Source organism: Mustela nigripes, chromosome 1 (assembly GCF_022355385.1).
Source record: "Mustela nigripes isolate SB6536 chromosome 1, MUSNIG.SB6536, whole genome shotgun sequence".
Taxonomy (NCBI): domain Eukaryota; kingdom Metazoa; phylum Chordata; class Mammalia; order Carnivora; family Mustelidae; genus Mustela; species Mustela nigripes.
This window is the reverse complement of record NC_081557.1, coordinates 41380304-41404676: the sequence shown is the minus strand read 5'-3', so window position 1 is coordinate 41404676 and position 24373 is coordinate 41380304. Positions and strand designations below refer to the sequence as shown.

Sequence of the window (24373 nt, the reverse complement as noted above, 5' to 3'; positions counted from 1 at the left end):
TTTAAAAAGATTTTGTTTATTTATTTGACAGAGAGAGATCACAAGTAGGCAGAGAAGCAGGCAGAGAGAGAGAAGAGGAAGCAGCTCTCTGCTGAGCAGAGAGCCCGATGCGCGGCTGGATCCCAGGACCCTGGGATCATGACCTGAGCCAAAGGCAGAGGCTTTAACCCACTGAACCATCCAGGCGCCCCCCAAAATTATACTGTTCTTTAATGCTGATCTGTTTAACTGAAGAATACTATGAGAATTTTAAAAACCTGGTTATCCTCTGAACTAATCTTGTGTAAATTATGATTGTCTTTTTGTTTCTTTTGGTTATTCAGTATACTGGGTGCATAAACCTGCTATTGGCATATATTACCTTGATTTGAAATTTTCAATTTAAGTAGTTTAATTCTCATTGAGTGAGTAAAGTTGAAGGGTTGCACTTAAAAATGCATTTATGGGGCACCTGGGTGGCTCAGTCTGTTAAGAGTCTGCTTTTGGCTTCAGTCGTGATTGCAGGCTTTCTAGATCCAGACCCCTGTCAGGCTCTCGGTTCAGTGGGAGTCAGCTTCTTCTTCTGCCTTTCCTCTGGTTTGTGCTCTCTCCATCTCTGTCTAATTAAATAGTCTTTTTAAAAAATACATTTATGGGGGTGCCTGGGTGGCTCAGTCATTTAAGTGTCTGCCTTAAGTGTCTGCTCACGTAATGATCTTGGGATTCTGGGATTGAGCCCTGTGTAGGGCTCCCTGCTCATCGAGAAGCCTGCTTCTCTCTCTCCCATTTCCCCTGCTTGGGTTTGCTCTCTTGCTGTGTCTCTGTCTGACAAATAAATAAATAAAATCTTTTTAAAAAAATGCATTTATAATAAAATGCTACTTTTAGCTGTTTCTTATATTTGGGTTCGAGATAATATTTAGTTTGAAAAAAGGACCCTAACTGCTAATAAAGATTTTAAATCTTCCATAATATGCACTGAATTTGAAAATGGTGTCCATTTCCCAGACTGAATTGGTGGTTTGGAAAATGAAGTATACCAAGAGTAGAAGTATCAAAACTAAAAATCTGAAGATTCTTTAAGGTGAGCATCTTTTATTTTATCCCTTGTTGAAACTGTATTCCTTGAGGCTGAATAGGAGGACAACCCACAGAATGGGAGAAAATATTTGCAAATCCTCTATCTGATAAAGTATTAATATCTAGAATATATAAAGAACTCTTACAATTCCATGATAAAAAGACAACCCATTTTAAAAAATAGAGAAAGCAGCGGCACCTGGTTGGCTCAATTGGTAGAGTGTGCACTCTTCATCTTGAGGTCTTGCATTCAAGCTCCACATTGGGTTTGGAGCCTACTTAAAATTAAAAAAAAAAAAAATTTAAAAACTTAAAAAACAGGCAAAAATAGACATAGGATCTGAGTAGCTATTTCTCCAGAGAAGATATACCAAAGGTCAGTAAGCATATGAAAATATGGTCAACATTATTAGCCATAAGGGAAATGTAAATCAAAGCCACAATGAAATACAACTTCATACACACAAGAATGGCTATAATCAAAGACTGATAAAACTGTTAGCTAAGATGAGAAATTGAGAAATTGGAAGCTGATACATTGCTAGTGGGAATGTAATATGGTGCAACTGCTTTGGAAAAGTTTGACAGTTCCTCAAAATTTAAGCATAGAGTTACCATATGACCCAGCAATTACTTACATACATATCCCCAAGAGATGTGAAATCTATGTCCACATAAAAACTTGTACATCAGTGTTTGTAGCATTATTCATCATAGCCAAACTGTGTAAAATGGCCCAAATATCTAGATACAAACAATTCAAATGATTGGATAAATAAAATGTCCATTTACACAATGGACCATTATTCAGCAATAAAAGAATGAAATACTGATCTATGCTACAACATGGACGAACCTAGAAGACATTTTAAGTGAAAGAAGCCAGTCACAAAAGATCCCATACTGTGGAATTCCATTCATGTGAAATATCCAGAAGAAGATCTGTAGATATAGAAAGTAGCTTAGTGATTGATTGCCTAGAGCTTTAGGGGGTAGGGTGGGAATGAGGTTTTCTTTTTGAAAGTGATAAAAATATTCTGAATATAGGTTGTGGTGTTTGCACAACTTTGAATATATTAAAGCCATTGAATTGTATACCTTAAATGGGTAAATATTGTGGTATGTGGATTATACATCAGTAAAGTCATTTTTATTTTGTTTTTTATTTTATTTTTTTAAACTCAGAGCTCCATCCCAGGACACTTAACTGAGCCACCTAATTCTTTTTAAAAAAAATTATGGTAAAAAAAGCAGAACATAAAATTTACATTTTAACCATTTTTAAGTACAATACAGTAGTGTTTATACACAGGGTTGTGCTACAGACCTCTAGAAAGTTTTCATCTTGCAAAAATGCGTCTCTGGGGAGGAACAAGTCCCTTTTTCCCCATCCCCTAGTCTCTGGCAACCACCATTCTACTTTCTAAGAGTTTGACTACGTTCGATAACTCATATTAGTGGAATCATGCAGTATTTGTCTTTTTTTTTTTTTTAAGATTTTATTAATTAGAGAATACAAGAGAGCACAAGCAGGGGGAAGGGCAGAAGAAGAGGTAGAAGCAGACTCCCTGTTGAGCACGGAGCCTGATGTGGGGCTCCAACCCAGGATCCTGGGATCATGACCTGAGCTGAGGGCAGATGCTTAACCGACTGAGCCACCCAGGCGCCCAATGGTATGTTTGTTTTTCTTAGGCTGACCTGCATTATTATCTTCCAGAAAGGCAGGGAGTTTGTTTATTATATACTGTGTCTTCTTGGAGTTTCCTGTGGTGCTTCAGGATAGCCTCTTCTGTGTCTGACTTTGGCTCACGATTCATTATTAAAGCACATGAAATTGACTACATTTCATAAGGTGGCCCTTTCTAAGATGTTATATATATCTCACATGTTCATTTCCACACATCCCAAAAATGTCAGTGACAGAAATCATCAAGAAGACATGATGGATAAGATATGAGCAACAGCAGAGTGTTGGGTCTGTGGCCCATTTTTGCCTTTTCTTCACTGTCCTATTTCCCCCCATGTGATCGTTTTCTAACAAAGTCCTTTGTATCCTAGTCTTTTCTTTAAAAAAAAAAATGCACTGTATACCTGCCATCACTTATTATCTCTGGTAATTGTGCCATTTGAACTCCTCTAAGCCCTTTCTCCCATCACTCCTTCATGTATTTGCCATCAGTTTGTGTCCAGGAAACAGTTGTCTTTTCTTCCTTCAGCTAATATAGCTTTTCTTCCCCCCATTAGTTTGAAACTGTAGGCGCTGAAGCCTTCCTAAAGAAATTTAACAGGGCACCTGGGTGGCTCAGTTGGTTAAGTGACTGCCTTTGGCCCAGGTCATGATCCTGCAGTCCTGGGATGGAGTCCCACATCCGTGCTCAGCAGGGAGTCTGCTTCTCCCTCTGACCTCTCTCCTCATGCTCTCTCTCTCTCCCAAATAAATAAATAAAATCTTAAAAAAAAAAAAAAAAAAAGGAAATTTAACAGTTTACCAGCTTTCAGGGAAGGGAGAACTTTTATTTATTGCAGATGTGTTAGTTACCTATTGATGATATATATTGTAGTTATTTGGAGATTGTAGGTAATTGAATGAAAATAACAAACCTTAGACGTTTCTTAATATCATGACCCAAATTATCTTGTAATTTGCCTTTTAAAAATTTAATCTCCTAGAATACTCCAGAAATCACAATGCTTACTTACTACATCTTTATAGATGTTTCCCTTCCATTTCCTTATCTTAATTTATTTGCATTACAGAGTGAGAGAATTTCTTCGAAAATTAACCTCTCCCAATCCTACTCTCATCAGGCATCTTCGCTGCAGAATACTAGTATTACTCTGAGACTTCTCTGTTAGCCCTTAGAGGCAGCAAGGAAGTGTTGAGGTTTCATACTGCTCCGTGAACAGTTATGGGTGTGAATCTTTCAGGACTCCCTGAAAAAAAAGTCCTTGATTGACTTTTATCACAGTGGTGATTCTTTTCTATGAGCATAAATTACCAGTTCTGGCTTTAATCCAGAGGGTTTCTAAAACAAAATCTTCAAGTAATCATAAATATAATTTTATAAATTATTACTTTCTGAACATTGTTGTTTTAAATATTGGCACTAAAATCAGATCTTTAGAACTGGAAAGTCCTCAGGAGATCCTCTGGACCAATTCCTTGGCACAAGGCAGCTAAGTTATACCATCCACTGTTTGAAGCAACTCACGGCCTAAGGAGATAATAATGGGACCTGAGAGTAGGAAAAGAGAAGAAAGAGGTTGTGATGGTGACTGGTAAAAGAGCCATTCATCCATTTTAGCACCTATTGTATGTCTGTTATGTGTGAGTCCGCGGTAAGCAAGTAGATAAAAATCCCAGTGTGTTCTCATGAGGGAAAAATAGATAAGAAAGGAACTAAATAGGGGTACCTGGGTGGCTCAGTCAGTTAAACATTGACTCTTAATTTTGGCTCGGGTTATGATCTTAGAGTCATGAGATTGAGCCCCATATTGGCCTCTGCACTGGGTGTGGAGCTAGATTCTCTCTCCTCTTCTCCCTCTGCCTCTCTTCACCCCCCCCCTTCTCCCTCTAAAACAAACAAACAAAAAGAAACAAGCTAAATATATGTCATATGTCAAATATTAAGTGCTATGTAGAAATATAAAGGAAGGAAGAGGGCTAGGGTATATCATGGTTGGGAGGGCAGCTTGAAATGAAGTGAACAGGAAGCTCTCATTGGGGTGACAACAGTAAACAAAGACTTGAAGAAAATGAGGGAATAACAGTGAAGAGACTGTAAAGCACGTTTCGGGCAGAAGGAACATGAAATGTAAAGGTTGCGAGGCAACATCACCCTGTATGTTTGAGCAAAAGGAAGGACACCAGTGTGGCTGAAATGAAATGAATGAGATGGAAAGCAGTAGGAAGTGAGGGGCAAGATCATCGGGCTCATCGGCCAGGGTGAAGACTTTTGGCTTTACTCTGGTAAGTTATCAGAAGGTTTTGAGCAGCAGAGGGACATGATCTAACTTTTCCCTTCTAAAGGGCACAGTGACTGTTGTGTTGGTAAGAGACCGTGGGGAGGTCACAGGGCCAGCAGGGAGACCCATTAGGATGCTGTAGTGTGGCAGTTATGTGGGCAAAAGGTGGCAGTGGCTTGAATTAGGGCAGTGATGGCGAAGTGAGAAGTGGCCAGAAGCAGGGCAGCTTTCTGCAGATTGAGGCAACAGGATTGTGGGAATAAGTGGGAATCTTATGTTAAACCGAAAGTTGTGAAAACTAGACATAGGACAAAACCGATAGGCCAGAGTTGTCAGTGTGCTCAATAGTTTACTGATGGATTATGAAAGCATGCTTTGGACTGTGGATGGATACTCTTACCCTGCATATTAAGTGAAATTTCAGCTTATTTCAAACACTGTTTATTTCTGTAGCACATTTCTGTGGTTCCTAAATATTCTTTGTCGTTTTTGTTTTATTTGCATTGTTCTTTGTTCTCAAGTGCTTGTATTTTTCCTCAAGGTAGAAAATGTTGTTAGCCCAAATAAATCGAGATTCTCAGGGAATGACAGAGTTTCCTGGAGGAGGAATGGAGGCTCAACACGTTACCCTGTGCCTGACAGAGGCAGTAACGGTGGCAGGTGAGCAGTTTCATTTGACGGGATCATGGGATTCTCCTGCTGTGGACACTGGGTACAGTAGGGCATGGAAATATTTTTTGTAAATGCTAGAAGAAATCCCATTTGAGTCTAAAGCAATCTGCCTTATGCCTGATTTTCATTTAAAAAATTTAGCACGTAGTTTTGACAGTTATCTAAAGAAAATAACTTTTTTTTAAATAATAGATGGTGACAATTTAGAGAATATGGAAGGTGTAAGCTTGCAAGCTGTAACACTTGCAGATGGTTCCACCGCTTATATACAACATAATTCTAAAGGTATGTGCCACATACACAGCCCATTGATTAATACTGGCAATTTGTAACCTCAGAGTTGGAGTGCCTAGCAACTACCCGCCCCCCTTCCCGGCCCATCATTAAGCCTCTGTATTGCATGTGGTAATTTTCAGTAGTTTCAGGTTCACTTAAGTGTGTTTTGATAATTTGGGGACAACCTTTGAGACATTTAGAATATACTCTGGGGTGTCAAAATTAATGGGGGGTTGTCCCCAACCACTTTCTAGTAAGACCCCTCTTGCTTTTTTACTTCCGAGTTATCATGTAAGGTCTTTACAAAATATACATGGAAGTATAAACATTTGGTTTTGCTTTTATAACATTATCTGTAAATCAGCGTTTACTTTTGCCAAGAAATAGCTCAGTGCTCCCAACTCCCTGTTTTTATGGGAACCTACTGAATGCATGTATACATAGTTGAGGGACGAATAGCACCTAGGAGTGAGAAGGACATCTGGCCTCAGATACACTGATGAATCTGTCAGTCTTCTCAGTTTCAGCTTCCCTGCAGTCAGGGTCACTGTTCTAAGTGGCTCTGAAAGGTAAAGAGATTCAGCTCCCATAGCTTGCCGTGATGAGCCACTCTTCCTCTTGAACTTAATTAACTGAAAATTGGAGGGGAGGAAGAATGGCTGAGGGAGGATTTTCTGCTTTCTGTAGGATCACTGGATGTGTTTTTGAATTGCCTCAGAACATTGAGGGAAGAATCAAGATGAACATGATCTTAAGTAGTGTATGTTTTTATAGTTGATACCATTTTGAAATTGTATAAAGTTTAAAATGTTTGCTTGGGCTAATTTATTGGCTTAAATCTTTTGCTCCAGATGGAAAACTCATAGATGGCCAGGTCATTCAGCTGGAAGATGGTTCTGCTGCCTACGTTCAACATGTACCCATACCTAAAAGTAGTAAGTATTTGATACTTACGCTCCTGATTCTCATCCTTGGGTATTTGCTGCCTCCAGGTGTAAACTTGGAGTGTAAACTCTTACTGGTGTAAACTTGGTTCAGGTCTCTAGTCCTTCTTTTGAAAGGGGAGATCAGTAGGTGGCAAAGAGAGGATCTAAAGACCATTTGGACTTCATTGAGACTTTGTCTTAAAAATCACAGAAAAGAAATTACTGGACTGTACTCTGGAGATAAATGGACAGTAGTCCTACGTGAATATTTCTATCACTTGAGCTCACTCCCGCATGTCTCTCATTTTCTTTTATCTCCCTCTTTTTTCAACTCTCCTTACTTACTAGTAGATATTCCTAAAACAAGTATTCTGCTTTTTTTTTTTACTAACACTTACTTACAGTAGCTTTACTGAAAATACTGTAGTGTTCAAGGACTCCTAAAGCACGTGTAGGTTTTTATAATGTGTTTAATGGTTTATTGAGTCTTATCGCCGAGTTATCCGATCGTTAGGAAACGTGGGATCTAAATGTAATTATTGTTCTTGAGCAGGGGACAGTTTGCGTTTAGAGGATGGTCAAGCAGTGCAACTAGAAGATGGAACGACAGCATTTATTCACCACACCTCCAAAGGTAAACTAACTTTGGAAATAGGAAGAAGGGAGGAGTGCAAGAAAAGTAAGACCTGTCTGTATTTGCTGAAATGCTGTCACGTAAAAGATTTGTACTTGTTTTCCGAAATACAAGATGGTGGATTTGGGCACATTCTAAGGAAAAACTTCGTGATCATTTGAGCTGCCCAGTAACAGGTTGGAAGGGCAAACCCCTGGTCTCTGAAAGACTTCAAGTAGAGGCTACTATTTGAATATAAAATTAAACATTTGAAATTTAAATTATGATTTTTTCCCTCTTAAATATATATTTTTTAAGATTTTATTTATTTGAAAGAGAGAGTATGAGCTGCGGGGGAGAGGGAGAAGCAGGCTCTAGGCTGAGCAGGGAGCCCAATGTGGGGCTTAATCCAGGGCTCCGAAGTCATGACCCGAGCCAAAGGCAGACGCTCAACTGACCGAGCCATCCGGGCACTCCTCGAATATAACTATTTTTTTAAAAGATTTTATTTATTTATTTGACAGAGAGAGATCACAAGTAGGCAGAGAGGCAGGCAGAGAGAGAGGAGGAAGCAGGCTTCCTGCTGAGCAGAGAGCTCCATGTAGGGCTTGATCCCAGGACCCTAGGATCATGACCTGAGCATGAGGCTTTAACCCACTGAGCCACCCAGGCACCCCATTGAATATAATTTTTAAGCAAGATCCTTTGCTATTATGTTGGTCTTTAAGATGAAATAAAAATTTTAAATTTATTTGAAGCCAATGTGGCAAAAATGTTAACGCTTTTTAACTTCGTGTAGGGAGTTCCAGGGGTTTGAGGTGGAATGCATAGTAGTAATGAGCATAGCTCTGAAGCCAGACTGTCTGGGTTCAAATCTGGGCCTGCTGTCTTTTAGCTGTGTGACCTTGTTCAAATTATTTAACCTATGCTTCAGTTTCATCCTCGGTAAAATGAGTGTTACAGTAAGTATCCACATCATAGGGTAGTTTTGAGGACAAAATGTGCAAACATATGTAAAGCATACTATTTGTCACCTAGTAAAGGCTTGAAAAATGTGAGCTATTATTACCTTATAGAATATATTACAGAATGACATTACATGTTTTAGAAAGACTTTAGTTGTGAAACCAAAGGGGGAAATTTTTTTAAATTTGGAATACTTAAATTTGTAAGTAATTTAATTAAAGTTAAGAAGATGTAAACTCTGAATTTTTTTCTTTGGCAGGGGAACTTAATCACAGATTCATTGTGATTGTCTAGATTTATGATTTTACAAAGCTCTATATATCTGAACATGCTTATTTAGAAGGGGGAAAAAAAAGCCCATGGACTTTGGAGTCATCCTGGCATGAGTTTAGATCATGGTTCCTCCACATACTGATTTTGACTGTTAAATGTTAGTTTTTTCCATTTTCTGGTTTCTAAGGAAAGTGACTTTCCTTCCCCCAGAATTCAGTTTCCCTTTTCCTGAATGAGGGTGGTACATACACCTACCTCACAGAATTGTTGTGAGGAATTGAAGGAGAGCACACATGTGAAGCACATGGACCTACTCAGCCAAAGTTCCTTCCCTTCTTCCTTTAAATCTGTAACTCTGTCAGACTACCTATAATTTCATGCCCTTCTCTTCCTCTCCCCCAGACAGTTATGACCAGAGCGCCTTACAGGCGGTGCAGCTGGAAGACGGCACCACTGCGTACATCCACCATGCGGTGCAGGTCCCGCAATCGGACACCATCTTGGCAATTCAGGCTGATGGGACGGTGGCAGGTCTGCACACTGGAGATGCCACGATTGACCCCGATACCATCAGTGCTCTGGAACAGTATGCAGCAAAGGTACAGCATTTTACACTGTCAAGAATGTCCCAGATATAGCTTCTTTACTTTTCATTAAAATAAAACAAAAAAAGTCTACTTTATCGAAGAAGAAACTAGCAATTCAAAGTCAAAATCAGACAGCCTTAAGGAGATCAGCATTTATCTTAAAAGAAGTAAAGTGTAGGAAAAAAATAGTTAAGTACAGATAACAAGAATGGAATAAGAGCTTATAGAAAAGAAATGGGGACTGATAAGTCACAGAAAGATATATTCAAGGATGAGTGCCGTAAAATAAATAATAAAGTATAGATGGAACAGTTTATGAATTAAGAAGCAGAAATTAGAGATTGGAAAAAGTGAAGGAAAGTCTCAGTGAAGTTTTACATCAAAAATACTGGGTTTTGGGGCACCTGGGTGGCTCAGTGGGTTAAAGCCTCTGCCTTCGGCTCAGGTCATTATCCCAGGGTCCTGGGATCGAGCCCCACATCGGGCTCTGCTCTGCAGGGAGCCTGCTTCCTCCTCTCTCTCTCTCTCTGCCTGCCTCTCTGCCTACTTGTGGTCTCTGTCTGTCAAATAAATAAATAAAATCTTTAAAAAAAAAAAAAATACTGGGTTTTTTCCTTGCACGGAACATGTATCTTTCATACAATTTAAAAGGTTTCTTTTCCCCACTTTTTATAGTAGAAAATTTCAAACACACACAAAAATAAATGATAATGAATCCCTGTGTACTTATCACCCAAAGAAATGGCAAAGGGTGAAACTTTTTTTTAAAAATATTTTATTTATTTATTTGACAGAGATCACAAGTAGGCAGAGCAGCAGGCAGAGAGAGTGGGGGAAGCAGGCTCCCCGCTGAGCAGAGAGCCCGATGTGGGGCTTAATCCCAGGACCCTGGGATCATGACCCGAGCCGAAGGCAGAGGTTTAACCCACTGAGCCACCCAGGCGCCCCAAAAGGTGAAACTTTTTAAAGCTTTATTTTATTCTTCTAGGTGTCCATTGATGGCAGTGAAAGTGTAACAGGTACTGGGATGATTGGAGAAAATGAACAAGAGAAAAAAATGCAGGTATGTAGAGCTACTTTTTTACAGAAGAATTTCTTTCCCTTAGCATTTGAAGGCCCTTCTGTGAGTGAAAGCAAGAGTAGAGAACTTATTACTTCTATAGGAAGATCTTACCAGGGAAAGAGTGTACATATTAGGCAGTAGCTTTCTCGAACTACCTCCGGTCTCAGGATTTATTATGGATCCACAGTGGCACTAAAGAAATAGAAGTATCCGAGAAATCCCAATGAAGTTTATGTTCTGGAATCCAAGGCAGTTTTGGAGGCTGGCATGGCAGGTTATGGATCCTTCCTCTGGGGCCCCACAATTACTGTGAGGGCACCCTTACAGGGAGCACCCTCCCTGCTTTGCTCGTTGTGTCTTTTTGTTTCTTTTGCTTCCACCTGGTTCCCCATACATTTCCTTTTCAACTTCCGTAGAGAAGGTCCAGCCTTGCTAATCATCCTTGTTCCTACTGGGCAAAGCCATTTATGCTTTTTGTACCAGACTGCTTCCCGGGCTACACATGGCCACGGGTTGGCTATCCTTAATTCAGATGCTCACCCTGGGTCCAGTCATTGGGCATCCATTACCCAAACAACAGCCCACAGCAGCAGTGTCTCTAAAAGTTTTATACTAAGTGCAAAGTAGTCACAGATGCATTCTGGGAGATATACAAGTCAAAAATCCCAAACTGGCATAATTCAGGATTCTGCTTTGAATTACCTCTTTGTGTGGGGAGTTTGGTAGGTGTTTGGGAGTTATATAATCCTTGTAAAATATTCTTGCTTTAATGCTGCACCTTATTTTTTCAGCAGCTACCTCTAATAGTTTGCCAATTGTTCCCTCGTGGCAGTTGTTCACATTCTTTGACAGTTTTGTAATACTTAACTCCTGTTCTAAAGTGATTCCTTCCAGGCCACAATTTTAACTTGAACGTTAGTATCACCACTTACCACAGAGTGATACTATTAGAAGTTACAGAGAAGATTTTACGTTTATAATAATAGTAAATGATTAAATGACAGGAATCACTGAAATTGCTGGTAGAAATGTGATACTTATTTTATTTTATTTTATTTTATTTATTTGTGAGAGAGAGACAGGATGAGAGAGGGAACACAAGCTGGGTGAGTGGGAGAGGGAGAAGCAGGCTTCCCGGAGAGCAGGGAGACCGACGTGGGGCTCGATCCCAGGACCCCAGGATCATGACCCGAGCCAAAGGCAGTGGCTTAACCAACTGAGCCACCCAAGCACCCCCAGTAATGTAATACTTCTGAACATTGGTGAAGAGCCAGCATTTCTGTTTCTTTTCTCAAGTGGTATCACGAAGGGGTGGTAGTATGAACAGTAGTTAGCAATTCACCAAGCCCATCAGCTTTGATACTGTGTGATTGTTGGTGAAATTTTCAAGTCTTTGAAGTCATAAAATGAGAAATATTTTTTGTACTGCAGTATGTCAAATCCACCGAGTCAAGTTCTACTAAAATGCAAATGAGGTATGAATATATTCAAGAGAGGTAGGTCAGTGCCTTGGAGTCTGTCCCTTATTAGTAACTAACAATTAAGTGTTTAAATAATGAAATTTATTTATTTATTTATTTATTTATTTTTAAAGATTTTATTTATTTATTTGTCAGAAGGAGAGCAAGCGAGCGAGCACAAGCAGACGGAGTGGCAGGCAGAGGCAGAGGGAGAAGCAGGCTCCTTGCTTGGCAGGGAGGAGCAAGGAGCCTGATGTGGGACGTGATCCCAGGATGCTGGGATCATGACCTGAGTCGAAGGCAGCTGCTTAACCAACTGAGCCACCCAGGCGTCTCCAATAATGGAATATTTTTAAAGAGAGACAGTTGTAGCTACACGTGTAATAAACTAACATAGAATGGGTCTTAAAAAATCGAGTGAATTTACCACTGGACTGTATAACATTATACTGTTACCATAAAAGTCTCTCATAAAAGTCTATTACAGGGGCGCTTGGGTGGTTCAGTCAGTTAAGCATCTGCCTTCGGCTTGGGTCATGATCCCAGGGTTCTAGGATGGAGCCCCACATCGGGCTCCCTGCTCAGAGGGGAGTCTGCTTCTCCCTCTGCCTCTCACCCTGCTCATGCTCTCTTTCACTCACTCACTCTCTCTTTTGCTGTCAGATAAATAAAGACTTTTTTTTTTTAAAGTTCTATTATCATTAATAATTATTTCTGAATCCAGAAACATAACTAGAAATTCAGTACTGCTAAAGGAAAATGTTGTAAAAAGCCCTATTACTGCAGACATATAACCGTTTGGTGTTGGTGCCAGTAGACAAGGAAACAGAAGGAATTTGAATAGGATTTATTTTTTGTAGCTGTAGCTTTTTCTCCTTTGCCTTTTGTGCCTTCCCTTTACAGGTATCTGATATGGTAGCCACATGGTGGCTGTTGAGCACTTGAAATGTGGCCACTCAGAATTAAGATGTGCTGTGAGTGTAAAATACATATAAGATTTTGAAAACTTATTATGAGAAAAAGAATGTAAAATATCTCAGTAATTTCTCATATTGATTATATGTTGAAATAATATTTTAGACATTGAGTTAAATTAAAAAATTACTAAAGTTAGTTTCACCTGTTTCTTTTTACATTTTAAATGTGGTTACTAATTCATCATTAGTAGAACATATTTTTTTAGAATTAGAGTCCAGGCCCAGTGTGGAGCCCCAACACTAGGCCTAAATTCACAATCCTGAGATCAAGACCTGAGCTGAGATCGAAAGTCGGAGCTTAACCAACTTAACTGTGCCAGTGCCCCTAGAACATTTTTAACTATATACATGGCTTGCACCTATGACTTCTATTTCTCTTCATTAATGTTGGACCAGAAGTTCATGAATCCTCCATCCTTTCATACAATTTAGTACCATAGTTGACGTTGAGTGTCCAGTACATAGTATTAAAAGGTCAAATATCGCAAAAGAACCACTGCAAATAAGCAGCACCTCCTCTTGGTACTCCTACTTCTGCCAGAATGCTTAAGAACTTTTAACTCCATGCCTGGCTGAACTTTAAATAAAGAGATCTGTAGCTAATACAGTAGATTTTTTTCTAAGTAGTCTTGTTTCACAGCTGTAGATTTTTTCTTTTCATTCTGATGCTTACAGTTTAGAACTCTTTCTTTCATCTATGACATAAATATACTAATTGTGCTGCTGAGTTGCTCTTGCATGAAACCAGATTTCATAAGACAAGAAATACCTAGAGGATCTAAAGCAGCTGTGCTCATGGGGTTGGGCAGAACTCCTCCCCTCCCCCCCACCACCAGAAGACAGTTAGCAATGTCTGGAGACAATTTTGGTTGTCATAGTTGGGGGAATATTACTGGCATGTAGTGGGTAAATGTCCTGCAAGGCATGGGACAGCCCCCACAACAAAGAATTATCCTGTTCAAAATATCAGTAGTGCCGAATTTTTGAAAACCATGGTCTAAAGTACTCGATTTAAGAATGCCCAAGTGTTCATTTGTGGGTACTATAAGGCTAATGGGGTAGGTATTTGGGGGAGACTCTGACTGCTATCATTGCCCTCATGCTGTACCACCCTTAGTTAAGTAGAAAACAGCATGGTATTAAAGTAGCACAACTGTGTAATAAAAAGTCCATGTAGTTTCTATTCTGCCATATAATAGCTGTGTGACTGAGCAAATCATTTGACTTCTCTGGATCTGAGTTTTCTCATCTGGGAAATGAGAATAACTTGCCTTACCCATCTCATGAGGTTATGAAAACCAAATGAAATTTTCATTTGGTTGACATTTTAGGTAACCCATGAGAACATTATTTTTAACTATGTAAGTATTATATGACATTGTTCATGCTTTACAACATGAATACTAAGAATACTAGAATACTAAGGCTTTTTTTCATGGTAGCCATTAGTTTATTTTAACTTCATTTGAAACTAATTCTAAATATTGGAGATCAAAGTGTTTTGGCTTGGTACTTTTAATCAGATAGATATTAATCAGATAGATATTTAATCAGATCATATCTGATTTAATCAGATATTACTTTTAATCTAATAGAAAGTACAGAAAGCCAATGAAGCCAGCTCAGGAAAAAAGAGATCTTGTAAGCCTACAGCAGAGCTTATAAGAAGCCAAGAGCATGAACTGATGGATAGCCAGACTTCACAGGAGCCAGAATTGCAAAGAAGTCAGGACTGGAGGTTGATCTCACTCCTTTTTCTTCCTCCTCCCCTCTTCCATGGCATCTCTGCTTTCTATGCAGACAGGTGTCCTGTTTTCATTGTATTTGCATATGGCTCATCACAGCCATTCTTTTTTAGGTTTACCACCCACAACTAACTCAACATTTTCCTTTATTTCTCAGGTCATATTCCAGGGAAGGAAAGTTGGACTTAGCTTGATTTTTGAGTTGAGCTGTGTAAGGCATAGGTTACCGGTCAGCCTTATATATACCATCTGTTCTGATTATCAGGCTCTGTGGCTGGTGTGGCAGATCTCCCAGAACATGGGTTGGGTGATTCCCCTCAAACCTGCCTGTATATATAGGCAGTTTTAGTCTGGATCCTATTCTATGCATATTTTCTGTACTTTTATCTAGCTATGTGATCTTGAGTAAACAAACCTTGCTTTCCTAAGCCTTTTCTTTTCATCTCTAAAAGGAAGGTATTTGATCAGTGGTTATGAATCAGGGGCAAACATGAGATTGAGTTACAGAACTTTTAAAAATAACCCCTGACTGGGTCATGTGGCTCTGTCGGTTAAGTCTCCGTCTCTGGGTTTTGGCTCAGGTTATGGTCTGAGGGTCCTGGGATTGAGCCCCGAGTTGGGCTCCCCACTCAGTGGGGAGTCTGCTTCCCCTCCCTCTACCCCAACCCCCCACTCACACTTTCCCTCTTTTGTTAAAATAAATAAATAAATCTTAAAAAACAAACAAACAAAAAAAAAAACCCCATGACTAAAATCATTTTCCAGAGATTTGATCAGTAGGTCTGAGATAGAACCCAGGATTTTTTCAAAAAATACGTTTAGTAGGTTTTTTTTTTAAATTATTTCAAAGAAGTACATTGGTAAAAACCAAATGACCAATTACCTTACTATGTAGGTAGCTACTGCATACTTTTTTTTTTTAAAAGATCAGCTTGTTTACTTTTAGAAAATCCATTTGTTGTCTTATCTTCCATTTCTCTCATCAGTGTTTTATAATTTTCAGAGTACAGGTCTTCATCTTCTTGGTTAAGTTTATTCCTAGGTATGTTATTCTTCTTGGTACAATGGGAATGTACCGGTTTTCTTAACTTCTCTTTTTGCTGTTTTATTATTAGAGTATAGAAATACAACTGATTTCTGTGTTTTAATTTTATATCCTGCTACTTTACTGAATTAATTTATTCTAATAGTTTTTTTGGTGGGATCTTCAGGGTTTTCTATATATAGTATCATGTCATCTACAAGTAGTAACAGTTTAACTTCTTTCTTCCTAATATAGATGCCTTTTATTTCTTTGCTTGTCTGACTGCTGTGGCTGGACCACTTTCTTATACCATATACAAAAATAAACTCAAAATGGATTAAAGCCCTAAATGTGAGGGGCACCTGGGTGGCTCAGTGGGTTAAGCCTCTGCCTTTGGCTCAGGTCATGATCTCAGAGTCCTGGGATCCAGCCCTGCATCAGGCTCTCTCTGCTCAGCAGGGAGCCTGCTTCCCTCTCTATCTCTGTCTGCCTCTCTGCCTACTTGTGATCTCTTTCCCTCTCTCTGTCAAATAAATAAATAAAATCTAAAAAAAAAAAAAAAAAAAAACTAAATGTGAGACCTGAAACCATAAAACTCTTTTTTTTTTTTTTTAAAGATTTTATTTATTTATTTATTTGACAGAGGGAGATCACAAGTAGGCAGAGAGGCAGGCATAGAGAGAGAGGAGGAAGCAGGCTCCCCGCTGAGCAAAGAGCCCGATGCGGGACTCGATCCCAGGACCCTGAGATCATGACCTGAGCCAAAGGCAGCGGCTTAACCCACTGAGCCACCCAGGTGCCCCAAACCATAAAACTCTTAAAGAAGAACAAAGGCAGTAATTTTTCTTGACATTGGCTATGGCAACATTTTTTGCAGCCAGATCTCCTAAGGCAAGGGAAGCAAAAGCAAAAATTAAGTATTGGGACTATGTTAATATAAAAAGCTTTTGCACAGTAAAGGAAACCATCAATAAAACAAAACAGCCTACTGAATGGGAGAAGATATTTGCAAATGATATATTCAATAAGGGGTTATTATCCAAGTTATATATTAAAAAAAGCTTAAACAGTTTGGGCGCCTGGGTGGCTCAGTGGGTTAAGCCGCTGCCTTCAGCTCAGGTCATGATCTCAGGGTCCTGGGATCGAGTCCTGCATCAGGCTCTCTGCTCAGTGGGGAACCTGCTTCCCTCCTCTCCCTCTGCCTGAGTCTGGGCTTACTTGTGATCTCTGTCAAATAAATAAATAAAATCTTTAAAAAAGAGAGAGAGAAAAAAAACTTAAACAATTCAACACCAAAAAAACAAATAATTGGATTAAAATGGGCAGAGGACCTGAAAATACTAATTCAAAAAGATATATGCACTCCTATTTTTATTACAGCATTACATACAATAGTGAAGATATGGAAGCAGCCCAAGTGTCTATTGACTGATGAATAAAAGAAATTATGGTATATATAAAATGGAATATTTTGCAGCATAAAATGAAAAAAATGAGATCTTGCATTTGTGACAACTTAGATGGACCTAGAGGGTATGCCAAATGAAATAAGTAGGAGAAAGACAAATACCATATGGTCTCATTTATGTGTGGAATCTAAAAAAACAAGACAAATAAATTAAGAAAAAAGCAGAATCAGACCTCTAAATTCAGAGAATAAAACGATAGCTGCCAGAAGAGAATGGGTGAAGGGGAGAGGGAGATACAGGCTTCCAACTATGGAATGACTACATTGAGGGAATAAAAAGCGCAGCACAGGGAAACTAGTCAGTGTTGCATAATGACAGGCAGTAGCTATATTGTTGTAAGGGTGGCATGTCACATAGAGACATTGAACCACTATGCTCTATACCCATAGCTAATACATCATTGTGTGTCAACTATACTCAAGTAAAAAAAATTAGATTAAAAAAAAACCTTATCTCATTGTACCCTTAAAAAAAATCCAAATGGGGAGCACCTAGGTGGCTTAGTCAGTTGGGCGTCTGCCTTCCGCTCAGGTCATGATCCCAAGGTCCAGGGATTGAGCCCCTTGTCGGGCTCCCTGCTCGGCGGGGAGCCTGCTTCTCCCTCTCCCACTTCCCCTGCTTATGTTCCCTCTCTCACTGTATCTCTCTAAGTCAAAAAAAAAAAAAATCCAAGTGGTACAGAGAGAGAAAAATAAAAAGTGAAGGACCGCTACCCAATAATAACCATAGTTAGAATGGCTATGAAGGATTTTTGTTTGTTTCTTTAAGTAGGCTCTACACCCAGTGTGGGACTCAAACTCATGACCCTGAGATCAAGACTCACATGCTCTACCGGACTGAGTCAGCCAGGCACACCTTTGTTTTCTTAAATCTTCCTGGCAGTTCTTATGTGTCCCCTGTTCCCTAAAGGTCCCTCTGTTGCCACACTTCTTCTTCGATTAATTCCTCTCTTGAAAGAGAACATACTTTTGAAAATTATTCAGGTTGCTTGAATTTTATCCTTTCCCAAGCGTATAAATTATTGACATCCTAATATATACAGATTTACATAAGTCAGATAACAAAAGTCCTATTTTCCGTGTGTATCAGACCTTTACAGTAAATGGAATTTCAAGCACTGAGCTAGGCAGTAAAAGCACCAGTTTTCCACAGCCCTGTCAGCTCAGTCACTGCAGCCACAGAAGCTCTGCCAATGCTGCAGCCTGAAGCCCGGTGGCTCACTAGCGTGAACTCTGGAGCTCATCTGCTTCAAGTCCTACTTCCCAGCCTTTGACCTTGGGCAAGTGACATTACTTAACTACCCTGAGCCTCGTTTTTCTTATTTGTAAATCATAGGAAATAGTTAATTCATTGGATAGTCACGGAGGACCAGCAAGGCAGCACACAGGCAAAGCACCCCCCACCAGGCAGCACAGAAGTGCACCCCCTCAGGGAAGGGCAGTGAACCTCTTTAGTATTGAAGTCACTTTGGAATTCAGTCTTGGGCTCCGCCCTTTATTTACCAGTGGGATTTGCACATCCTCAGAACCCAGGAATGTTAAAGCTAGAAAGGAATTAGCATTATCTTCTCCTACCTATCAGAGTTTGAAAACCACCATTTTTCGGTGGGGGCTGGTCCTAGGGTTTCTTTGCTGTCCCTCCAGGACTAGCAGAGCTTTGAGCCACCCATACCTGCCTGGGCCAGCAGAGGCAGGAATGCTTTTATCTGTTTTACGCAGTAGAATGCTATGTAAGATCTCATCTAGCAAAGGAATTTAACTCCTTAAAGAAAGTTTAAAAAAGAAAAAAAATCACTGATTTAGGACAGTGTGTTCTTTATACAGACAAGCAAGCCCTACTGACTTGCAGAAGGTCACACAGTGAATTTATGGCAGAGCTGAGGTTCTCTCAATTCCCAGAACATACATTAAGCAAGGTAGTAATGAAGTCATTTTCTGTAGATGGTTCTAGAAGCTGATTAGCATTTCACTGGTATTAGCTTCTCTATTGCCCTTGAGACATTTCCCTTTCAATAATACATCAGGCTTTTCTTTCGACAAAGACTATGTCTGTCCTATACTGAAATAACCAATACAGCCCTGCCTCTTCATTTAGCTTTTGAAATTTGGACTCTGTCCACTTTCATCCTTAAAATATCTGCAGAATCATCTATTGCTTTCTATTCCTTGGTCATTGTCCTAGGCTGGACTTCACCACTTCTTCCCTGCATATTCATGATTACCCAGACTTTAGTTTCCTTGCATCTTTTGTCTTTCACTGTTGCATGCCATTACCAGAGTTCTCTTTATAAAACACAGAATTGATCTCAGTCAGTCCCTTACTTTAAAAATGTTGGGGCCCCAGAAGAGCATGTGACTCTTGATCTTGGAGTTGTGAGTTGAAGCCCCACATTGGGTGTAGGACTTGGTTAAATAAATAAATAAACTTAAAAAAAAATGTTAATACCTGCCTTTGCATTCATTATCTAAGTTTACTCTTCAGAATGGCTTCTGGGGACACCTGGGTGGCTCAGTCTGTTGGGTGTCTGCCTTTGGCTCAAGCCATGATCCCACAGTCCTGTGATCAAGTCACACATTGGGCTTCTTGATCAGCAGGGAGCCTGCTTCTCCCTCTGCCTGCCGCTCTCCCTGCTTGTGCTCTCCCTCTCTGACAAAATGAATAAATAAAATCTTAAAAAAAAAAGAAGAAGAAGAAGAATGGCTTCTAAAGCTCTTCCCAAATGTGATCTTCAGCTTCCCCTTCTTTTTCATGTTACTCAACTGCTATATAGACCTAATCCTCTCATACTAAGTTTCTAGTTCTTCCAGGCACACTTCCATATTTTCGGTCATACTCTACTTCTGTCTGGACTGCTTGCCTCACTTCTCATTTTCAGCCTTTAAATTTCACTGTGAAACAAGGCACCCTAACCTACAGCTCTGTCACCCCAGGGACCAAAGAGTAGAAAGTTGTTCTTCCATTTTTATGGTATCTTAATTTCTAAAATAGGTGGTCATCTTTAAAAACTTCTGAAATCAGGAAAATTGTTTGAAGTCTTGTGGTGTTGAGTCCCAGAAAAATCTCCTGAATATAAGTATAGACTAGGATCAGATGCACTGTACTGTCTCCTGCAGGTGACGGTAACAGCAACATAAACCCCTCGTTTTTCAGTGCTTTGAAAGGCTCTTGAAGTTGAAAATGCTCTTTACGTTGTTTTTAGAACAGATGTCCTATATATATATATATATTCCTTGAGCCTGTCATGGAATACTTGCATACAATGGTGATGCTTCCTGGGTAGAATTCTCTAGAACGGGAATAGATCTGTGAGCTCTAGCTCTGCCCCCTCGTGGAGCTCATCTTTTGACTTCTTCCCTAGCTGCTGACTTTAGCTCTGGAACAGAAATAATCTAACTGGTTCAACATGACAGAATCTTTATAAAATAATAATCTGAATCTGGAAACCCACATTACAGTTTTTTATCTTTTTTATTCTGCACATAGTAATTTCATCTACCTTATTTCTGTATGAATAAACCGTACTTTTTGTTTCATCTAGATTGTCTTACAAGGACATGCGACAAGAGTAACTGCTAAATCCCAGCAGAGTGGAGAGAAGGCATTTCGCTGTGAATATGATGGATGTGGGAAATTGTATACAACAGCTCATCACCTTAAGGTATGTTTAAAGGAAATGCTCTATCTGGGTAGGACAATAATGAGGACATTAAATGCCAACACCATATGTTGATAGCATTAAAAGCCGTTATTTCCCCTCACTTACCAGGATAAAGACACACGCTCACACTCGAACAGGCCATGCAAAACCCTATGCAGATTTTAGAAACTGTCAACTCTCCAAGAGCTTGAGCTGTTCCTTTCTGTCTCCCTAATGTCTGTCGTTCTACCTGGCACATGGTAGATACTCTGTGTATTTGAATATATTTTTGTCAGATGTGAAATTTATGTAAGTTTAGGAGAGCTGGTGGTGTAATTCTGTTATCAGTGATTTGCTGAAATCTAGCAGAAGTTGCTGTTCATGTGCCCTGTCTTTCAAATATATGGGGCACATGGGCTACACACAACATACCACGACTCAGTAGCTAACACTCACTGAATAACTTACAATGTGTCGGGAGGCAGTCACTTAGCCTGTTTAGAATAGCAGTCCCCATTACTCATTGGTGTGTAACCTTGACATGTTGTTACTTGGTGTCTTGGGGCCTCATTTCCTTATGGTAAAAGCATCTCCCTCACAGAGCGGTTATGAGAAATAAATAGGTAGATTTTATATATGTAAAATAGCGAAAAAAATGGCGTGGTAGAGATTCAGTAAATGTTGGCCACTGTCGTGATTGTTCATTTGCCACGGCAGCCCTCTCCAGTAGATACGGTTATGTCTTGGCTTTACAGAGAGGAGTTGAGGCTTAGAGAAGGCACCTGCCATGGCCATCCCACTAGTCCACGGTGAAGCCTTGCCTCGGGGCAGGGCCCCTCTCGCAGCAGCCTCCACGCTCTTAACCTTACGTTGTGTAGCTTCCCTGTGGTCTGCTCCTAGCACTCACCATGTCTGTGTTCCATACGGACACCTCTGACCACCTCCAGTACTTCTGTTCTGTAATTAAAATAAGTACTTCTTAACATACAGGATTTAGGTTTGTATCGAGAATTGGTGGGCTATAATTTTTGAGAAAAGCTGTCTTTTGTTTTTAAAAAAAAAAGCACATACAAATAACGGAGTGAAGTTCAGCCTCGAACAACACAGGTTTGAACTGTGCAGCCCTCTTACATGTGAATTTTTTCAAATACGGTATAGTACTGTAAATGTATTTTAATAACATTTTCTTTTCTGTGGCTTCCTGTTTGGGAAGAATATAGTATGGGAAATAATGTGATAACATGATAAACTTTCATTATGCTTTATGTTCTTGGTAACGGTTCTGTTCATCAGTAGGCTATTAGTAGTTTACATTTTTGGGGGGTCAGGAAGTTATACACAGATTTTCGACTGCATAGAGGCAGGAGTCAGCACTCCTAACCCCTATGTGGTTCAAAGGTCAACTGTAATTCAACAGGGGGGGGGAATAAATAGGTCTCTCTTGAGACCATCTACCTGAGGGATGCCTGAAGAAAATAGACTCATGCCTGCATTTTAATGACAGGTCCATGAGCGATCACACACGGGAGACCGGCCTTATCAGTGTGAGCATCTAGGCTGTGGGAAGGCATTTGCAACAGGTAAAAACATTAATTTTCTTCATTTCATAGTTCCACTTAGGGGGCAAGCAGGGACTGGCCCGGGGCAGGGACTGGCCAGGAGCAGGAATTGACCGCTTGCCTTTGTCTGAATTAGTAGATGCTCAATAACCAGGGTTTCCGTCTCTCCTTTAACTTTCTCCTGTCCTGCTTGCTCTATTCTCTCTCTCTCTCTCTTTCTCTTTCTGCTTCCATTTTTCTCCTCAGGCCTACCTCTGCCTACGGTGGTGTTTCACTCCATACTCTGCTTTCTTTTAGCAGAAAAATAAAGGCCAAGCATTAGAAGCAGACACAGAATTTAACATTAGGACAGACCTGAGGGAACCATGGGCAACAGGGACTTAGCAGGGGTTGGGGCCTGCCTGGGGAGACATCCAGCAGGGCCAGCACTGGGACCAGGCCTCCTGACTTCCACCCTATTCCTCATTTAATCTCAATACCACCTCAAGCTTTTGGGGTAGGAGTTGTGAACATCTAATAAGATTTGGGCACTTTAAAAAAAGAAACACATACAACCTCTTCTAGACAGAGTTGAAACTATGGAATTTCCAGCATGATGACCCTTAGCTGTCATATTCTTGTCGATTGTTGATAGCTGCTCTGTTGTGTTTGCCAGTATTATATCATATTTTTCAATTGTTTAATCTCAGTTGGCATGCTTAGAGGGATCTCAAATAATGAAATTTCTTTTATATTTTTCTTAAAGGTTATGGATTAAAAAGTCATGTCAGAACTCATACAGGAGAAAAGCCATATCGGTGTTCAGAAGATAATTGTACTAAGTCTTTCAAAACTTCAGGAGATCTACAGAAACATATCAGAACTCATACAGGTACTGGTATGAAGAAATACCATATGTAGGCCGGGATTTGACTGATTGATTTAAGGCCAGAAATTTTTTTTAATTTTATTCATGTATGTGAGAGAGAGAGAGAACATGTGTGCCCATGAGCTGCGGGGAGGGGCAGAGGGAGAGAATGAGGGACAAGCAAACTAAGCAGACTCCCCTCTGAGTGCAGAGCCCGATGTGGGGCTTAATCCCAGGACTCCAAGATCAGGACCCAAACTGAAGTCAGAAGCTTAACTGACTGAGCCACCCAGGCACCCTTAGGCCAAGGATTCTTAAGAAAAAATTTTTTTAAAGATATTATTTATTTATTTGATAAAGAGACAGCAAGAGAGGGAACATAAGCGGGAGGAGTGGGAGAGGGACAAGCAGACCTCCTGCCGAACAGGGAGCTGGATGCCGGGGGCCCATTCCAGGACTCTGGGATCATGACCCCAGCCCAAGGCAGGCACTCAACCGACTGAGCCACCCAGACGCCCCGAGGCCAGGAATTCTTAATCTGCAGGGAGGGGACTTGGGGAAGGAGTCTCTGGAAATTTCAGAGTTAGCTTCAAGGGTTTCTCTTACACTCCTTGCTGTTTGTATCTTTCCAGGATGAAGGCCCATAATTTTGTTAGATTCTCAAAGGGGTCCATGTCCCAAAAAGGATGAACAACATAGATACACTTTGTAGGTATTATAGTCAATAGACTATAGTCATAGATACAGTTTGTAGGTATTATCTGAACAATAGGCTTATTTACCAAGGATTGCTCATCTACTTAGTAGCCCAGCTCAGACTAGAACCTAAGGCACCCAGTTCCTTCTCAATTCAGCATTGCTTCTCCTGTGTTAAGTTGCTGCTAAAGAAAATGAACTCCTAACTGCCCTACAGAAAGAAAGGCTTATTACTTCCTTGTGATCATCTCTCACCTCCTTTAATTTCCTCCTCTCCTTTTCCTAAAGGGTACTTTGTTTTTATCTCCCCTCCCCTCTCTTTCTTGTTCTTAATTATTTGTGGAATTGGAATACCAATTATAAAGGTAATTATTTGCTTTGGATGAGAGCTGGAGGAATCTCAGAAACTGTTGATAAGAGATGCTGTTACAAACTATTGATTAAGCTGATTTATAGCTTAATAATTTAGTTTAAAATTTTACCACACAGTCTGATAACTTTGCCCCCAGATACTTCTAAGTATTCTAAAATAGTTCAGCAAATTTCCATTGAGGACTT

At 40.0% G+C, this 24373-nt stretch overlaps 1 protein-coding gene across 5 annotated transcripts in view; it reads left to right on the top strand.

The window, feature by feature from the left end:
- The window catches only part of ZNF143 (zinc finger protein 143), a 58775-nt gene that overhangs the window by 8653 nt on the left and 25749 nt on the right, over nt 1-24373 (top strand). Inside the window, exons 2-11 of one of the 5 annotated variants that reach the window (XM_059408520.1) lie at nt 988-1063; nt 5567-5685; nt 5890-5982; nt 6825-6908; nt 7450-7533; nt 9154-9350; nt 10327-10401; nt 20615-20734; nt 22218-22293; nt 23018-23143. In XM_059408520.1, coding sequence (XP_059264503.1) covers nt 5574-5685; nt 5890-5982; nt 6825-6908; nt 7450-7533; nt 9154-9350; nt 10327-10401; nt 20615-20734; nt 22218-22293; nt 23018-23143 — 967 coding nt within the window. In that variant the 5' untranslated portion in view covers nt 988-1063; nt 5567-5573. Of the gene's footprint in view, nt 1-987; nt 1064-2555; nt 2733-5566; nt 5686-5889; nt 5983-6824; nt 6909-7449; nt 7534-9153; nt 9351-10326; nt 10402-20614; nt 20735-22217; nt 22294-23017; nt 23144-24373 lie in introns of all 5 variants that reach the window. The other 4 variants (XM_059408512.1, XM_059408503.1, XM_059408496.1 and 1 more) reach the window with 4 other exon arrangements.